Source organism: Mchenga conophoros, linkage group LG1 (genome assembly GCF_057382185.1).
Source record: "Mchenga conophoros isolate Kocher_MC1m ecotype Shallow Benthic linkage group LG1, M_conophoros_male_GT1.1, whole genome shotgun sequence".
In the NCBI taxonomy this organism is placed as follows: domain Eukaryota; kingdom Metazoa; phylum Chordata; class Actinopteri; order Cichliformes; family Cichlidae; genus Mchenga; species Mchenga conophoros.
The window spans coordinates 33,921,106-33,939,665 of record NC_140526.1 but is presented as its reverse complement, the minus strand read 5'-3'; the positions used below and the strand labels follow the sequence as shown (position 1 = coordinate 33,939,665).

The 18,560-nt window shown below is 41.1% G+C and overlaps 1 protein-coding gene across 3 annotated transcripts in view; it reads right to left on the bottom strand.

Moving 5' to 3' along the window:
• The window catches only part of lrp4 (low density lipoprotein receptor-related protein 4), a 109,425-nt gene extending 94,685 nt beyond the window's left edge, over nucleotides 1–14,740 (bottom strand). For all 3 annotated transcript variants that reach the window (XM_085275887.1, XM_085275893.1, XM_085275909.1), the window contains exon 1: nucleotides 14,397–14,740. In XM_085275887.1, the coding sequence (XP_085132013.1) occupies nucleotides 14,397–14,457 (61 nt within the window). In that variant the 5' untranslated portion in view covers nucleotides 14,458–14,740. The remainder of the gene's footprint in view (nucleotides 1–14,396) is intronic.
• Nucleotides 14,741–18,560: the final 3,820 nt, after the last annotated feature.

Genomic DNA, 18,560 nt, shown 5'->3' with positions numbered 1-18,560 from the left:
AAGCGGCATGAGAGAGACTCACATTTGAGATGCAGCACCTGTCGAGGATTTGCTATGAATGAATGCAAATGTACAGGAAGGAGACACCTCTGATTTCCTAAAGCCACATGTCGTGACCTTTCTCTCCCTGCTACAGGATTAAGCTCATCTCAGAGTCCACCCATGCACCTAAAGCTGAGCGTAAAGTTAATGAAAAGTTATTATGAGTACTGCAAAGAGTAAAAAGCCTTGAGCCTTTTCCACTGCTCTAACTGAAAAAGGACCAAACAGCAACCCTATTATATGAGCATTTTCAGAAGCAAGTGTGTTTTTTTAAACACCGCTCTAAAACGTGCTTTTGTCTTCGTTTAGCTTCCAAGGTTACAGCAATCAGTCGAGCATCTAAAGTCGTCAGCGGGAGGACACGCAGTCACAAGGGCCGCTGACTGATATTGTCAGGAGCTCTTTAGAAGTTTTCTCCAAATGCTGTTTATATCAAGTGAACACACTCTGCAGGAAATTTAAGTTCCACAAGCCACTGTATACAGTCCCTTAGGTTGAAGGCTAAAGACCCCGGGCTACAATTCCAGTCTTGTTACCAATTGTAGTATAGAAGCAGGTAAGAGAGATGAGATTAATAGCAAGGCATGGACATGTGTGTATAGCGTGTGCTTTTAGCTGATCTGGGTCATATGTATAACCAGTATTTAAATACCTTAATATTGCATGCACAACAAACTCGACAAAATCCAACAAAAACCAACCTTTGAAATGAAATTTGATGACTGAGCAATTCATTTCAGTGTGGTCTGTATGGTAACAGTTGTGCCTCTTGGTGAGATTGAAGCCATCCGACTAACAAAGTTGGATAAAGACTGAAAAATCAATGTGCAACTCTGGACACTAACCATCGTCTTAAAACAGTCTTGCATGCTGCTCCATTCAATAGGACTGAGTCCAGTCCTGGCTATGCTTTATGCTTAATTGAAGCTACTGCAATTGTGACCATTTGTGATGCATTTGCCCACAGAGAGGTGTTTGCAATCACCGCAAACTCCAAAATCCTAACTTCACATTGCTCAGCATGGATGATGTGCGTCGGTTGAATGCTGATTTGCTGACAAGTGGGCCGGAACACAGAAGGGCACAACAACGGAACAAAACAACAACAACAACAACAACAAAAAAAAACCCCATCAAAGATAAAAAGAAAAAATACAATATCAAGAGTACAGACAGTGGCTGCAGTGTTTTCAGTTGTTTAACACTCAGTTTCACTTCGGCTCTTCGGCTGGCGGAGCAACAACAGAACAAAAGAGGCCCAGGGACAGTCTTTTTCTTAGAACTGATTCGCAGATACGTGTTTCTGTGTGTTGCAGAGTTTATAGGTGCAATATTCTAGCCTTAGCTGACAACTTAGCTCTCCACCTCCTAGTCCATATGTGGTCACTTCTGGCTCCAAATGAGCAAAATAGTGGCAGTCAAATGCTAATATCGAGTCTTCAAAACATGGAGGCCAGAACAATCAGGGCTGCCACAATGACTACATATTTTACCAACAGTCTGTGATGTGGACCCCAAAATTGTATCTGCTCTATTCCCAATGACTTCATAGCTTAGTAACTATGGACACTCTAGTAATCTGGCACCAAAGCGATACTCATGTCTTCCTTTGTCCATGCAGGAAATGGCATGAAAAAAACCATTGTCTTGAATGCAGATATACTATAAGGATTGGCTTTAAGAAAACCACATAACCCATCACTGTTACCAGCAACAATCAAGTTGGACCAGCAATCAAATCCTTAGTTCTCATATAAAACAACAATTATGCCCATATGGGCTTGTAGCGTCATTGCCATTTCTGTCGAAAGAACACAGGCACACAAGCCCAAGGCCTCCCGGGTTGAAGGCCATATATACACAAAAATTACGAAAGACAAAGTCAAGCAAGTCTTTTAGAGAACCCTTTTGGGCCACGACTGATATGGAACAAGATCTCTAAAATAAATGTGAGCTAAGTTAAAATGAGGACAATGTGAGACGATGGACTTTGCCCAACATAGACTGATTTGTCTCTTGATGGCCAACGCAATAACTTTAGTAGGCGATTCTCAGAATAGAAACCCCATAGATCAACCACCTAGCAACAAAAGTGGAAAATCATGCTGACCCAATTAGTGTCGACTCTCAGCAGAATATTGTTATGGCCCGCTTCAGTTCACTACCATTCAGGCAGATGGCTCCCCTGGTTCTGGATGAGAGTTTTGTTGTTGTTGCTTTTCTTGTTATACTCTTCCATTAATTTTGGCTCATGGCCTAAAGGATAACTTTGGCCCCTGGGAGTGCTACCGTAGCTCTCAGCTCTCTTTTATTCTTCCTGTATGGCTATGCCTTTTCTTTTTTTTCTTCTTTTTTTTAAATGACAAAATATATGGGCTGTGATCAATCTATTGAACTTTTCAAAATACATTTAAAAGTACAAGGCACCAAAAAGATTTGCAATTCTCTGTTTTTTAAAACTCCATTGTTTACTTATGATTTTTTTTCCAGGATTTTCCAATAATGTGGCCCATCAGTACAATACTGTTTGGCAGCTGACACAAAAATCTCTGTACATTTTCCTTCGTTTTGAAAGCAACATTATAGTCAAGACATATAAAAATAAAAAGCCAGAACTCCAAGATAGACATTCACATGAAATTCAACCTTCCCAACAAGTATGAGCCAAATCACTTTAATACATCAGTATCATATCACTTCGATAAAGAGATCTGAGCTTCAAAAGCCTTGACAGACTCGACTTTTCAAACATTCCTTTAGCTCTTGTTGACCCCTGTTGTAATCACACTGCTTCATTCGAGACATTCAATGCATGTGATTAAGACAGGGAGGTGCAAGTTAAATCAGAAATCCAAGTGCAACCTTGCAAGCAGACAACACCGAGATAGACAGCCTTTATTTGTGAGAAAGCTTTCAGTGTTTGGCGAGAGAAGAAACATGTTCATCTGACACTTTGTGTAGCAAACACAATCATGCATGCCTACCGACAGACAGTGGGTCAAATGAGGATTACTCTGCTACTGAATAATGTATTGCTACTTTAAGCATAGCAAGTGCCACATATAATTCCAACGAATGTCTCACAGTTTCCACAAAAAGCAGGCATGAGTTTACATTTGAGCTGTGATTTGACTGTTTGCTTCAGCAACGGTTAAGCCACCGTTGCCTCAACAGTCCTTTAGCCCCGTTTATTTTTTACCAGTCTGTAAATGTAATAAACATGAATACAACACTGTCTGCTACTTATTATAAACTCTGTCCATAAAACAATAGCAGACTTTTATGGCACTGACTCTCAATCAGTGCACGGTAAACAAGGCCCGTTATCAGGCCCTGCTAAGCTCAGCTCTATTCTGATGGCGTTGTTATGAAACAGAGTGGGAGTTGTAGTATTATACATAGCTGCCTGTGTGTAGGCCAACTCTTTAATCAGTCACTGTAATTGCCGGGATGGACTTTGAACCACAGACATATTTGTCTCCGCTTTTCATCCATGGCTAAACAACTCGGGGCCCGGCAGTGCGCGGCTCCTGTCCCAGCCCCGCAAGCAGCCAAGCATGGAGGAGGAATGGAGGGGTCACAAGAAGAAGAAAAGAGTTTTGGCTGAGAGTGGAAAGAAGAGGGAGAGAAGAGGAATAGAGGGGGTGGAGAGGTACAGAAAAGAAGGAAGACAGCAAAGTAGAGGCGGTGAACGGAGAGGACATGATGGTACACAAGTCCCTAGTGGCAGATTGAGTGCTTTGAGGAGCCCAAACAGAGCTCTCCTCTGAATACTAAGACTTTTCATAGAGGCAACACTGCTACAGAGATGCAAAGCCTCTCCTCTGAGGCCCCTGCGATATATGGGGGCTTTCAATTGCTTGTGCAAGAGCAGGTCTAATTGGAAGCTGAGGCGATATTAGAAGGGGAGCTGAGGAAAAGAAGAGAGGCAAGGAGAGGTGCTTGATTTAAGGGCCCATTGTTTTAACAAGTACATTCTGCCTCCTCCTCCTTTCTCCTCATGGCCTCCGCTTCAGATGCCCACACTCCACAGAGTCAAAAGGCGGCGTGTAGCCCCTCTGAACGAAAAGGGGCCGGGCTTGTTTTGACACTTTGTCCTTCTTGGCTTCTGTGAAAAGGCCGTTGCTTCTATGGGCCACTCGAGTTCATTAGGAAGTGCTGCTCTTTCAGTCGCGTCCCCATTCCGGCTCCAGGTTTCAATGGAGCCTCCACAGCCCTTCACTGTTTGTTTAATAAAGACCCTTACCACCTCCACAGCTACCTCCTCCATTTCCCTCATCACAAGCTTAGCTGAGTTGGTGCCTGCAGGGTAGGGGTCCACTGACAGAAAATAGCGAAGAACAAAGAGCATTGGATAGGATGTGAAGAACAAGCGCAAAGACATATAGCAATGGTGGGAAATGAGGGAGAAACACTTTTGCCCTGAACCCATACCGAGCTTCACCTTCATCACAGCGGCAAAGCAACCACTCTCTTGCAGGTTATGTGTGTTTGTGTGTGTGTGCATGTGTGTGTCTAGAATTAGATTTCAGCTCTCGCACTTTTGGGTGACATCACTGTGCGTCAGTATCGATGGGACAAAAGTGTGAGATGTCACTCTAGAAGGGCAAAAGCACTCTGAGATCATATGAGCCCCAAGGAAGCTTCTCTCTGTGAGTGTGTGTCTGTGTGTACATGGAGATAATTGCTGTGGGAGAAGTAAAAATGGAGTGACTATATACCTGAGCTATTACAGACAGACAGTGTTTGCACAGTCACACATCTTATACAATTGTTCTTATGTACATCAGCAAATTAATGAGAAATACAGCAATCGTGATTTGACAAAACTTTTTGCTTTAATTCAAAGGGTTTACTAAAAATAGTTCCTTAAACATTTAGATTAAGTGGCTCAAAAGTAACAAACTGACATAACTATACAATTTTTTTGATGATTTTAAAACCTCCAAACTATCTGAAACTTTTAGTTTTATCTTTAGTGAATGTAAAGCAGGATCTGTTGAGTTGACTGATTTAGACATTTAAAAATGTTACATTTCTTTATCTTGAGGAGGTATTGGGGTTCTTTTGCATTATGTTTTTGGTTATTATTCATGTATACAATGGGGGACAGCCCCGTCAGCTTTGCACCATTTAATTATGTCTGCACAGTGAAATACCATCACTCCAGAAACCTCAGAGTTCACTCTCCTGCTTCTATCAGAAGTACCATCAGCAATAAACGTAACAGACCCAGGTCCACTGGGAGCTCTACATGTCCATACCATAACACTGACTCTGCCATGTTTGACAGATGATACTGTACGCTTTGCTTTTCTACTCCACACTCTTTTCTTCCCCCCTTTCTTTCAGTCATCCTTGCATTCATCTGTCTAAAGAATTTTCTTCCAGAACAATGCAGGCATTTTTAGATGTTTTTTGCTGTTTATTCCTGGTTTGCATCTTGGTGTAGACCCTCTGTATTTACACTCTCAAAAGGCATGCGTTGGGTGCAGACTCCGACAATGAAATGTCTACTTCCTCGACAGTTCTTGACCTCACTAGATGTTCTAAAGGATTCCTTTTTACAGCATCTTGCCAAGTCCACAAAGATCACTCTGCAATCATCCAATTTAGTAGCCTGCCATTTCCTTTGAGGCTTGTTGGTGTTGCTTTGCTCTCAAATCCAATCTTTGTTTTGAGGATTTAAAAAAATAGTTGATATGGGCATTCCTAAAGCCTCTGCTCTCTTTCTGATAGGTCTTGTACCCTGTTAATAGCCTCCTTCAATTACATCCACATTGCTATTACTGATAGAAAAAAACAAGACCCCACATTTACAGTTTCCATGAACAACTATGGAAAACTCCAGACCTTTAATGTAGGTTTCAAACCAAAATGTGGTTTTAGCGTTACAGTTAGGTTATGGTTAGGTTTAGGCTAAGGGTTAGATTAGGCATTCATTTTTGACGCTTAGGGTTAGGGTTAGAGTAAGCATCTAGGGAAAACATATTTAAGTCAATGAGATGTCCTCACTAAGATATGAAAAGGAATGTGTGTGCGTAGATTTAATTCCATAGGTGGTACAGCATATGCCTGCTCCTGGTTGATTTGGGTTAAACTGCTGGGCATGGCTGAGCGTAATTACAGTCATAAGCCATTAATAACAGTTGCTCAGTTATGGTAAAATGTAAAAACAAAGGACAGAGGTAACAAGGATTGTGCTAGTGACAAAATTAAGACTACCAAGGAGTCACCCACAGGTACATCTTTGCAGGAAGTCTTTTAAATCCATTTTTGGCCTGGTGACAAGAACAGGAAAGGCGTTCACTTTCAAAACTCTCCCATGTATCCCTAATCAATAGAGCTCACTTTATTCTTATGGTTGTAAAGTAATTATAGAGTGAATTTGGGTGACTTTTATTTAATTTGCCTTTTGTTGTCATTAATTTTTTTCGTGTGCTTTAAACGTAGGACTTAATGTTTAAAGAACTGACTGAATGTGCGTGGGGTCTAAGTAAACTCATATCTAACCCTAATCTTATCTAAAGCTAGAGATGGAAGCTGCGAGTGTGTGTGTTCCTAAAAGCAATGTCTGAACAGGTCATTTGTGCATGCAGGCATGTTGAGTGAGGTGAAGAGCCTTCATTAAAGCACCTTTTTAGAGGTAATCTAAGAGACAGCTGCTGTCTCCCATCTGCAGGACCCCCACTGGCAAACAGGAAGGGTGACTGAGTAATCTCAGAGTATAAGGTGCTCAGCAGAAGAGGAACAGAAGATATGATCTGAAAAACATCAAAAGACGCTCTGAGCTGCTTTTTCAGCCAAAACGCTCTTTTTAGAGTCTAATACAAACCAGGTTTACAGCTTACCCAAAGCATAAAATAGTCCAAAATATGATAGGTATTAACAGAAAAGCACAATGGAAATTATACAGTACACTGTCCTCAGTAATTTTCAGTTTACGGATTAAAAAAGGACAGTTACTTGATATGCTGTAGTAGCCATTTAAAAGTAAATTCTAGCAGAAGAAAAAAGGTATTTTGGAGTCTGTGTACAAAGAGAGATGTTCAAATCCAGATCTTCTCTGCAAAAGGGGAGAAGACATGACAAAGACGAATGGAAAGGAAGCTAAGGGGGTGTGTGTTCAAACAAACTTGGTGGGCTGAAGATGAATCTTGTGGAGTACAACAAAAACCAGAGTCACGGCTTTGACATCAATTAAGAGAAAAATCTCCCTCAATCCATAAACCGCATTGATGCCGGGCTGTTTGTGAGCTGCCAAGCAGTCTAGAACAAAACATGTGCACGTGCACACACACAAACAAACTTAGTCCATGACCTCAGCGTAGTGAATGAGGTCATATTCAGTTAATAAAGAAGCATGTCTTTCACTGTTTATAGTTATTTATATCTTCAACTCTCACCCAGTCTGCTTTCTGTCTACTGTCTAAATGGTGAGAGGAGGACAAAGACAAAGTGGTTCTTCTATAGTGTTGGCAAACATTAATCAAACAGAGAAACACTGAGCTCCTATTGGAGACCATACTCCAGGCCAGATCCATTCAGTGCTATACTATAGTATTTATTGATAACGATGTATGTGAAATTGAGTCAAGATAAACTACAGTGGCTGCATACTGAGTATTGACTGAACATGTCCCCCAGTGTGGTTCACTGATGTCTTTTTTTAAGTAAAAGATGTCCTATAGCAATGAGTAATAAACCACCTAAATCCCCCATTCTAGACCAGAAACAACGTCCCTTGGGGGTTGCATCAAGAAAAGCATCCAACATAAAATCGGCCACATCAAAATATGCAGGGCAGCCTGCTGTGTTGACCTCTTATTATTATTAGCTTCAGTCCCGTTGAAAGTTATTATTGCACTAATACATTTGTGGGTCTATTTATCTGTTAGGAAAGCAACGCTGCCTTACACATTTCCCTGAAAGTGGAATGCAGCTCATTGATCGATCATCAGATCTTTACTTGGCATCAGCAGCTCTGTATCATACGGAAACTGCAAAAAGGTACAGTACATTCCTAGTAAATCTTTAAAAAAAAAAAAAAAAAAAAACCACACACACACACACACACACACGACAACAAAGACATTGTCCAGTCCTCAAAACTTTGTCAGACGTTTCTCAACCCAAAAGCCATTTCAAAACCATATGTTTGTGTGGGCCCTGCACTCTGCAGTTAACCCATTAGACACGGTGAGTATACGCCTGCACAAATTTCCCTTCGTGCCCCCGCTAAAGACTGAAACCATGCAGACACTGGCCACAGACAAACGTCCTCTTTTTGTCTGGAAAGAGTGTCCCATGATGTCTCGGTTACCCAGATAATGCATAAGAATGAGCGGCTTATTTCAAATTTGTGGCTAAAACCAGATTTAGGGATGGCAAGAGGCCTTTCATGACAACAATCCATTGATGCCACAATCATTTCACACTAATGTCTTCCACCAAATTTGACAGAATGTCATTAATGTCCCTGTAGAAATTTCCCTATGTCACAGCAAGAAAGGATGGAGAATTAAGTTACTATGGATCCGAACGTGTGAGTGACCTTCAGAATGTCTTTGTGTCCCTGCCCCCCTCCCCTGGTTGTGCTCAGACAGTGAGTCTCCAGCCCTGCTTATCTTTCTGTCCTCTACAGCAGACCCCCGCTGAGACAGAGAAGTAGAGTTTATTACAGTCCCCAATAATCTGCAACCCCCAAGGAACTCAGATTCATACTACATGGCCTAAAAAATGTGTTTTTTCATTTTCAGACCTGTGTGGTGACAGGGCATGAATTTTATGCCAGAAGAATTATAAAAGACAGCAGATGCTACGAGTTTTGCACTACTTTCAGATTCAAAGAATCACTGTGAAACAATGATGGGAACTTTTTTTGTTCCTAGCACTTAAACATGAAACTAACATTTGTATTAAAACTTTTTTGCTGTCAATGTATCGATTATATCACATGGATGACCAATTTCTCAAATGAGTCACTTGGGGTTTGGTTTTGGGGTCCAAGGATTCAACAGTCAAGCACAGATTGCGATGTGCTTGACTGTTGGACAGACAGTAAGCCTGATCTGTTCACATATGTGTTACCTTATCAGTCAGAAAGCTATGCATTCTCATTTATGAAAAGCAGAAAAAAGAAAATGTGTATTATGGTTGATTTAGTGAAACGCTAATCTATACAAACACATAGCTAACATTAATATGTAGATAGAGGCAAGACTTTTGGTACTAAAACCTTTATGGTTTCCATTTGTACTTCACTGGTAGTCCAAGTGCTACTGGCCATCATGTTTGAGCAAGCTTTGGTTACATGGATGCAGACAGAAGGTGGAGAGCAAAGGAGGGCTGATATTTGCCTAAATGTGCTGGGTAACATAAGCTAGTGAATGGAAATCTTTCCATTTCAAATGGAAAGGACATGAAAATCGTGCCTCAGATATCTACTAACTATACTGAGAGTTCCCTAGCACCAGAAAACAAACAAACAAACAAAAAACTCAGTGGGTTAGCCATTGTGTTTCAAGACTCGTGGAATCACAGCTAACAAAACATGTTAAAAATTCTAATTCCATAGCAAAACTGGTGAAATTCACTTGGCTTTGACAACGCCTGAATGTCAAAACTGAAAACCAACAAACCAACATTCAAGGAGTTTTCTGCTTTAAAATCACTGGGTAAAGCACAACCCACAGCTGTCAATCATCCATCCATCCATTTATCCAGTTCAGGATTGACACCTATTCCATAGGGCAAGAGGCGTGGTACAACCTGGACAGGTGCCAGTCTGTCGCAGGGCTGACAATCAACTATATGAATGTAATGCAAATCACAGAAACCCTAATTCTGCTGATCTCATATTTGCTACAGTGGATGGAGCTGAATATTTTGATCTGACACAGCTTTTTATATCAGTTGCTCTTCCTGATGCAGTCCTTCCAGGGATTTGTGTCTCCTCCCAATGATGAACTGGGGATCTTTTGCATGTTAAGCATACATGTTAACCATTACACCATGGATACAAATGAAATGCTAATAAAATACATTTTAAGATCTGTCCAACCTGGACAGATCTTAAAATGTATTTTGACAGATCAAAGTCTGCACTTTAAATTCCACCAAATGTCATTACAAATATCACAAACAAAGACACACAGATCTTTTTAGCACGCTAAAGAAGCAGCAAAAGCAGAACAAGTCACAACTTTGGCACAGAGTTCCACCAGTGGATCATTTCTGCTGTTAGACTGGGAACCAATCTCCAGAGTGCTGCCAGCAGTTGACTTTGTTTGTTTCCTTGCTTTTGTGCTGTAAGACCTGACATGTGTAACACTGAATATTAGTGCGCTGAGCATAAGTGAAATGGGCCCAGAGGCAGTAGCATCATGTTCTGAAATCTGAAACGGCCCTAAAGACGAAAGCCACCCTCAGGGGTCTCTCTGAATGGAGTCAGGTCTTGCAGGGAGAGAAGCCGGTGATTTATAGGAAAGCAGAGGGACACGAGGAGAAAAAGGAGAGGGGTTAGAAGTCTGACATTTATCCTTTCGAGAATGTTGGAAGGGGGGCTGGGAATCAAGTAATCACAGGTTACCTCCACTGCTACCTTGGAGGTGCAATTCCATCCCCGCAATTCCATCCCCTCAGCACCGACAGACAAAGCACAGTGGGGGTATCAGGTGGCCCACTTTACCTTCCCCTGGTGAAAGCAAAAGGCTGGCCTACACCAACCTAATGAGCTAGACCAGAGGAGGGCACACACAAACACACTCATTTAGGCCACAAAAATCATATGCACTCATCTAACACAGCAGCTCTAGTCTCGCATCCATTAATGAAACTCTCAATTCCCCCAAAGCCCCCCAAAAAGCTTCTGCCAAAACAATCAAACCTTGCCAAGACTAAAGACAAAGCAGTCGAATTTACTGACCCAAACCACGGCCACATCCTCCACATCAACCATTCCCCGTCAGAGAAAAGTCGTCTACAGAGTGGAATCCGTACCAAAAACAACTTATGGCACGCCATCAATCTGTCTCTAGGCTGAGTTATTTGGAAATATCAACGTTGCAACACCATTAATACCAACACAATTACTCTGAGGACATTTAATCAAATGTGGTGTTGGAGGCATTTTGCAAGACAAAGCCATAAATTTTTTGCTGCAAATCCATGCCTGCAGGTTGTGTGAAAAGGAGACTGCATTTAAATATGTGTGTGTGTTTGTTGGTCCAGGATGAGGAGCGGCAATGTCAAGGGACTAATCAATCTGATAAGGCAATACAGGTGGCAGGGAAGGGCACAGAGGCTGGCAGACGAAAGCAAGCATGGGGCCAAACTCCCCACCTCCCCTTTCAGGCCGCTGTTCCTCCAACTGCCACCATCCAGTGGTCTTAGGATTGTTTGACTTTCTTCTCTAAACTTCTACCTACTTCAAAAATCTGTGCCAAAATCATCTGCTATTTGATGAAACACGAATAAAGAACAGTACGAATCCCTGACTAACTGGATATTGCAAAGTACATTTTTATGACTTGAAAAGGGGGAGGGGAATCAAATTTTTCAGACCAAATCTTTTTCTCGTATTTTACTGTCATCGTTGCCTTTCTTTTTTATCCTCTTTGTTTGGCTGCTGCAGCAAATAAGACAAAAAAAAAAAAACACTCAAGGAAGGAGGTTTTTTCTTGGATGGCTGCCCAGCTGTCAGATTCATACAGAAACACCGTCTCACTTTAGTCCTGTTCACTTCTGCAGTGTACGGATCATCGTGTAAGAAGAGCATTTCATCCCATTCCCAAAGGGTCATGGATTTTACATTTTAATGAGGCTTTATTGCCCACACAACAGTGATCGAATGTTTGGCGATCTTCAGTGGAATGACACCACAGCCTCTGACTCAAACTGCAAGTCTGATTGATAGTTGATCAGTAAATGGAGAGAGCACAGTGGAGATCGTGGGAGTTTGTGAGGGGGTGTGGGGGGTTACTGTCCCAGAGCACATAATTAAAGAGTGTAACACTCTCTCCAGCAGACCATTAGTCCAACACAGCCTATTACTGCGAAGCCACTAGACTTAGCTGAGAAGGCATCTTGACCTCAAACACGTTGAGACTCAGTTACCCACACACCCACACTCTCAGTTTGATAAATTATAGCCCTGGGGCATCTTCTGTCAAATGGGACCAGCAGCTGGCCTTCATAATGTCATTTACTGTACACAGCGTAGAAATTATAGCCTTTCCCATTTTATTCATCTCCACATGAACCCATAATGTATATCTTAAAATACGACAGTCAAAAGGGAGAAACTCATATGTCGATGATAGACTGGTGCATCACTTGGACAATATTTATGGCCAAGATGATGAACATTTCATGGTTTAGACCCACTGGAATTGAATTTACTGTCCCCATATAAAGATGCATTTATCGATGTCAGGCTTTCATTCATCCTGGAGTTTCCCCAACCACTGGATGGCTGTGGTATGAGATCCTGCCCTCAAAGAGCCACTAGTCTTAAAATAATCATTCATTAAGTGCAAGTCTTAGCTGTCCGAGTCAAATTACAGTTTGAAAGCTATTTCAGAGCCTTTTCCACACTGACAAAAAAAAATGAAAAAAATAAACCAGAGAGGAAATAAATACTAAATTTTTGGGATTCCCAAAAGGAAAGTGCTCAGATTTAAGGATCTTCAATTAAAGACTGGAATGCAAAACCACTATCAAGCAGAAGAATTACAAAGCACTGGAGCTGTGGTGTTTGCTACTCGCCACAATGGAAAATGCCAACAGCAGCAGCTTCCATTCATACCCAGTGCACAATGAAATGTTTAAGACATGATACAGGCCCGGGAGGCTTAATTGCTTTATGACAGAACAAGACTATAATCAAAGGAGCGCAGGCCTCCGCCCCAGATAAAGTGGGGAGGTGCAAGGAGGGTGGGGGCATTGATAACCATATCTGGAAGGATGAAAGGACCCGCTATATATAGCATGTCATCCAGGGTGACTTTTGTTTTCAATTGGATATTGACTCTTATCAGGTTGACATTTTAGATACAGTCTTCTGGTGACATTTAGAACTTGTTACAATTACACCAACCTCCATTTGGTGTCCGACCAGCCAATTACAGATGTCATTTTCGCTATTCCTGTCAGGTAAATCTTTACACAGCATGTCAGAGTGTGCAGCACCCATGTGTGTATGACACTAAGCTCAGTGTGTGCTTGTGCACGTGTCTGTTCAGACATTGCCTCTGCTGGGTCCTTGCATTCCAGCGGCTGTTCTAACATGTTGTAAATACAAGGTGTTAGAGAAACATAGAAAGAGAGTAGTGGAAATATAGCAAATACTGCTGGTTATGGTGTGTCAGCGGGGGTGTGACAGAATCTAAAATATCATATATAAACAGCATGGTTCACCCGCAATCAGGGCGCAGAGGAGTGTGATCCAAATTTGCTTCTTTCTCAGAAGTTATCAGACAAATAAGAGCATGAAGGTCACGTGGCAATTACTCAAATGGATATTTGCACAAAATAAAAGGAGATTTTTTTAAAGCCACTGTGCATCAGCTTATATGCCAGCCAAAAAGCAAATATTCTCTTAAAAATAAAAACCCTTTCATGAGTTACATGACCAACTTTCAGCTTCTAGGTATCCAAGACAACAGACAGATTAGAAAAGCAACAACATCTGGTTGCTTATTCCAACATCAGCCAAGAAATGTGTCAGATCTGACAGAACATCCCCACCATTCACCCACCGCGTACTGTACCAGCCGACGTCCTCAACCTCCATAAAACACCAAACAGTAAATAAATAAATAAGACTGATGAAACCCCATTTAAGCCTAAATCAAAGCGGCACGCTAACATTTAACACACGCGCACAAAATAAACAGGGTACGTGAAGGTAAACAAAAATAAAGAAACTAAAATAAGTAATAAAAATAATAAGCTTCACATATACAAAACGAAATGAGTGCTAAAAAATGAATATATATACACATTTTCACAAGTTTCAGGTATTACCATCCAAAGGACTGCTGCTACAGATCTGTGAGCTACACAGGTATGTTTGTCAAACAAGACTTTAAGAAAACAATGAAAACACACTCGAGCACATTTTCCACTGTTTTAACCACCTACATGGCCCCTTCTCTGTTACAGGGAAACTTGGCTGTAGTTTGAATGCGCTTATGAGAAGCAGAAAAAAAACAACCTAAAACTAAATTCTAGTGCCAAATAACAGTGGTGCAAAAAAAAAAAAAACAACCCTCCGTCCACCTCTTGCTCGGACCCACTGACATGCAGATTCAAGCCCGGTTCGCGCCGTTGTTGTCCGTGCATTTTCTTACCTGGACTCCGGCTGAGAAGCAAAGTTAGGAGGGCGCCCCACAGCACCGCGGCCAGCTGCATCGTGGACCCCGCTTTTTTCTCGCTTCTCTGGGCTTCCCTTCCCCTTCTTCCCTCCTCCTCCTCCTCTTCTTCTTCTCCTGTGCACAATTAAATATCAACAGGCTTCTTTTACAAGAAGACGCTCCGGCTTTCACCCTAACCTCATAGCATGACTGGCTTTTTATCCCCCTTTCTCTCGGCGACCTCCTCCGCCTCCTCCTCTTGTGTGCGATAACGCGACAAAACCGGGATTAAAAAAGTTAACTCTGAGCTGAACGGCTCGGCTACGGTCTCCAACATGTTGTGCTGTGGTTCCCGACTCTGTGGACACGAAAAGGAGCTGTGGACTGTACCATGAGAAGGTTTAAGGGGGTGCTCCGTATGTATGATTCGGTTCCGCTAAATTAAAGTAAAGGTAATTTGCTGAAAATGATTTATTATTATCGTATAATAAGTTATATGACAGAATAAAGCAATAGTCTCCCTCAAGTTCTTTCTTTTCTAGGTGTTATTTTTCTTCATACCGCTTTCTGTTCCCCTATCCCGAAAGAAATCGAATCGACCAAAAAAAAAGGAAAAATCTCTGCTCTCTGTATCACATTGTAAAGTTGCGTCTTTTTAAAAGGCTGGTGGTCCACAGAGGCGAAAGAAAGAAAGAAAGAAAGAAAGAAAGAAAGAAAGAAAGAAAGAAAGAAAGAAAGAACAACAACCTGCATTTGGGGCAATGAGTGAACAGCTTTTTTCTCTTTAGGTTTCCTCATTCTTACTTTGCTTTCCTTTTTTCTCTCTTTTTTCTTTAGACATTTGGTTGCAGCACGGGGTGGGGGGGACTTCCCTGTTGTCACTTCAGTCATTGGAGGCAAATGACAGAGCAGTGGTTTTTACAGTGTGGTGTAATGACCATGAGATGAGGTCATTACACAGTCATTATTCAGTAGGCCTACCACAGATTTGCAAAAGTTGCCGGAGGGAAGTAATGGCTATATTAAAAGGTAATTAATTCCAAAATAAGGTCGCTGTGGAAGCATTATTTCTTTCCCCTGAATTAGCTTACAAAACGTTCCAGTGGGGATGACATAGTTACACCACAAATTGATACCATGCAGTTCTGTCCAAAAAAAAGGTCACAAAACTCATTAGGAGACACACATTGCACAACCCTGTGGTAACATGAAAGAGATTCCACCAAGCATAGAGAAGTTTTTAAACAAAATAAAGCGATTTTACCTCAGACTGCAAAACTAGATAGTATATTGTAGCAATTGCACATGCACTGAATTACATTCAGATGAGCTTGTAATCTGAAACATGTGACATGTTTTGGAAATATTTATTTATATGTAAAATTCATAAAAAGGCTGATGGTAGAAGAAAACCAGCTTCCCTCCCTCTGCAGCGATTCTCTTCTATTTTCTTCTATTTTGTTAGAAATGTATAAAAAGAGAAGAAAAAAAATCCCTGTTTCGTAAATATCCCAATCACACCCTTGTTAAAGGGTCCCAAATTGAATACAAATTACATTTGCGGTGGTTGAAAATCAAGGCTAATTGCAAACTTTGTGTATTTTTTTTATTTTTATTTTGCTTCAGCCTGACATTCATTATGTTTCTGCACTGCAGAGAGAGCTGGTGCCAGCGGCGGCAGAAAAGAAGGACAAATAGCTCTACAGAAGATGCTCAGAGTGCAGAGAGTCAGTGCAGAACGTGGCTTTAGTGTCAGTGAAAAGTTATGAAAAGCTTACAGTAAGCCTCTAAAAAACACTCATGAAAAAAGCAAGGTTTGCAGTATGACTGTAACCACTGGGTACTTGTTAGCTGCAGTGAGTTGTGATACTCACTGTGAATTTTGTTGGAATTTATTATAAGAGTGTGACTGCATATTTACAATATGAAGATCAAATTTTAAACATACCGCCCAGCACACTCACATGTCCACAGTCTCTTTGACTGGAAGCAAGGCTTTAGACTCCACTTTCTAATTATGAGGCAGCTTTAGTTGGGATGTGAGCTCCCGCCTTCCTAAACAGGACATCATCATTCAGCACACGCATCCTCTCCACTCTCCTGCGGCGTATCCATCAGAGTATTACATTTCATCCCAATAAAAGTGCTCTGCAATGTCACTTATTCTTGATTCGATGCAGAGCATTTTAATGAACAATGCTTTGGACAAATGACTTAGGCTGTCTTAAGAGAGAAAAAAACATTAAGCCACTGAACAGTTCACTCATTTATTGCTTTTGTAGATAACTGATCTATATCTTGAGATTATATTTGTGTGTATAAGACTCTGTAAGAGTATAAATATACAAGAGGCACAAATACTACAGTGTTGCACAGTGGCACATTATATAACCTTTAAGGAAACTACTTCCTTCAGAAATGTTGGAAAGACTTTGAGATGAAGGGTGGTGCTGCCACTCAAGCTATTAACAAATGATCCTTAGATGTAGCTGGATGCAAAAGGTGTATCCTCTGCCAAGGCCAATTCCCTATTTAGCACTTTTAAAGAAAGTAATGGAGATTTACACCAAAAGTGTGTGGGTTCTCCCTGTGCTTGTCCATCACTAAGTTACATGACATTCGACTGTGTAGCTTTTGAATAATCTTGTCAAAAGACAGATTGTATGCACTCCATACTGTATATAAATGCCACTTGTTTTGCACATATTCAACTCTGTATATTTTATTATTATTATTATTATTATTATTTTATTTTTATTTTTTTTACTATTTAATTTGTAAAAATGTGTATACACACACACACACGTAGGAAAATATTTAGTATACACATCCAGAAATGCATACACTATTATATATTGTACATATATTTATTAGTTTCAGGTTGGCCATTCTTGTATTTTGCTCGTTTGTGTTGTTGTGTTTGCACATCTCTGTTGCTTGTGGGGCTCGCACACAAGAATTTCACTCGCATGTGCTGTGCCAGTGTGCCTGCACATGTGATGTGACAATAAAAGTGATTTGATTTGATTTGATTTGATTTGACAAAAGAGCACTGATCACATACTGGAGCTCAATGTATATCATTCAAGGACCACAGACATTACAGAAAACAGTTTCTGAAACTGCAAACACCTGAGATTAATAAAAGTGATGCTAGGCCATATTCATATTGCAGCAGTCTAGAAGAGCCCAGAGTTATGGTTTGAAAATATTTCCCCTCTGTGCAATATCTACCACCGACTGTGATGACAGAGGGGGATCAAGACCTGGGTGTGGTGAACTCTGGGTGGCTGGCCTGGCTGGAGCGTGAGCCTGATAGCAGCTCTGGCCCTCTTTCACTTCCCATCCTGTCTCTGTGTGAAGAGATGGAGACATTTAATTATAACCTGTGATTAATGCGTCCGCAGTGGGCCGGGAGGCTGTCTCCACAGCAGCAAGGGATTTCGTTCAGGTCTCAGACTTGTCTCACAAACGCACACACTGGGAATGACTTTGTATGGTCTTGCAAGCACTGCTCTTACTATCTGCCCAGAGAACCTCATCATTTAAAGTGTCAAAATGTCACACCAGCTTTCCTCTGACTTTTATATTCTCTGACCCATTCTAGGATGCCACTGGTATCTGACACCTTTTGGTCTGTGCAACATATGGAGTGACAGTGTGAGTCTGTGTGTGTCTGTATGTATGTGTATGTGTGATGCAGGGAGAACAGCTGTGGGTTAATCACTTTAGCTTCCGCTGATAAATAAAGAAGCGTGCTTGGAGAGGACGAGGCCACCGCAGACAGAAAATCAGGCAGGTGCTCTAAGTTTGTCTTGTACTTTTTAAAACTGTGTGTTATTTGCATGTGTGTATGTGAATGTGTGTGTGTGTATCAAAGACACAACCTTCTTTTTTTGCCACTAGCTTATAATAAGTCTTCCCTGAGACGTATTCGATTCATTTCTTACCCATCTTCCCTTCTCTCTCACGTGTAAGTTAATATACAGCATAATAACTCGAAACAGAGCTCATTTTTGGAGTGTAGCAATTATTAGCAAAGTAGGTATATTATTCCTATGACCTCATATGGCCTGTGAAGGAGATATATTCTAGACTTTTAACTGTGTTTTCACATTTTTCCATCTTTTCCCACTGATAAAGAAGAATAATTTCTTTATC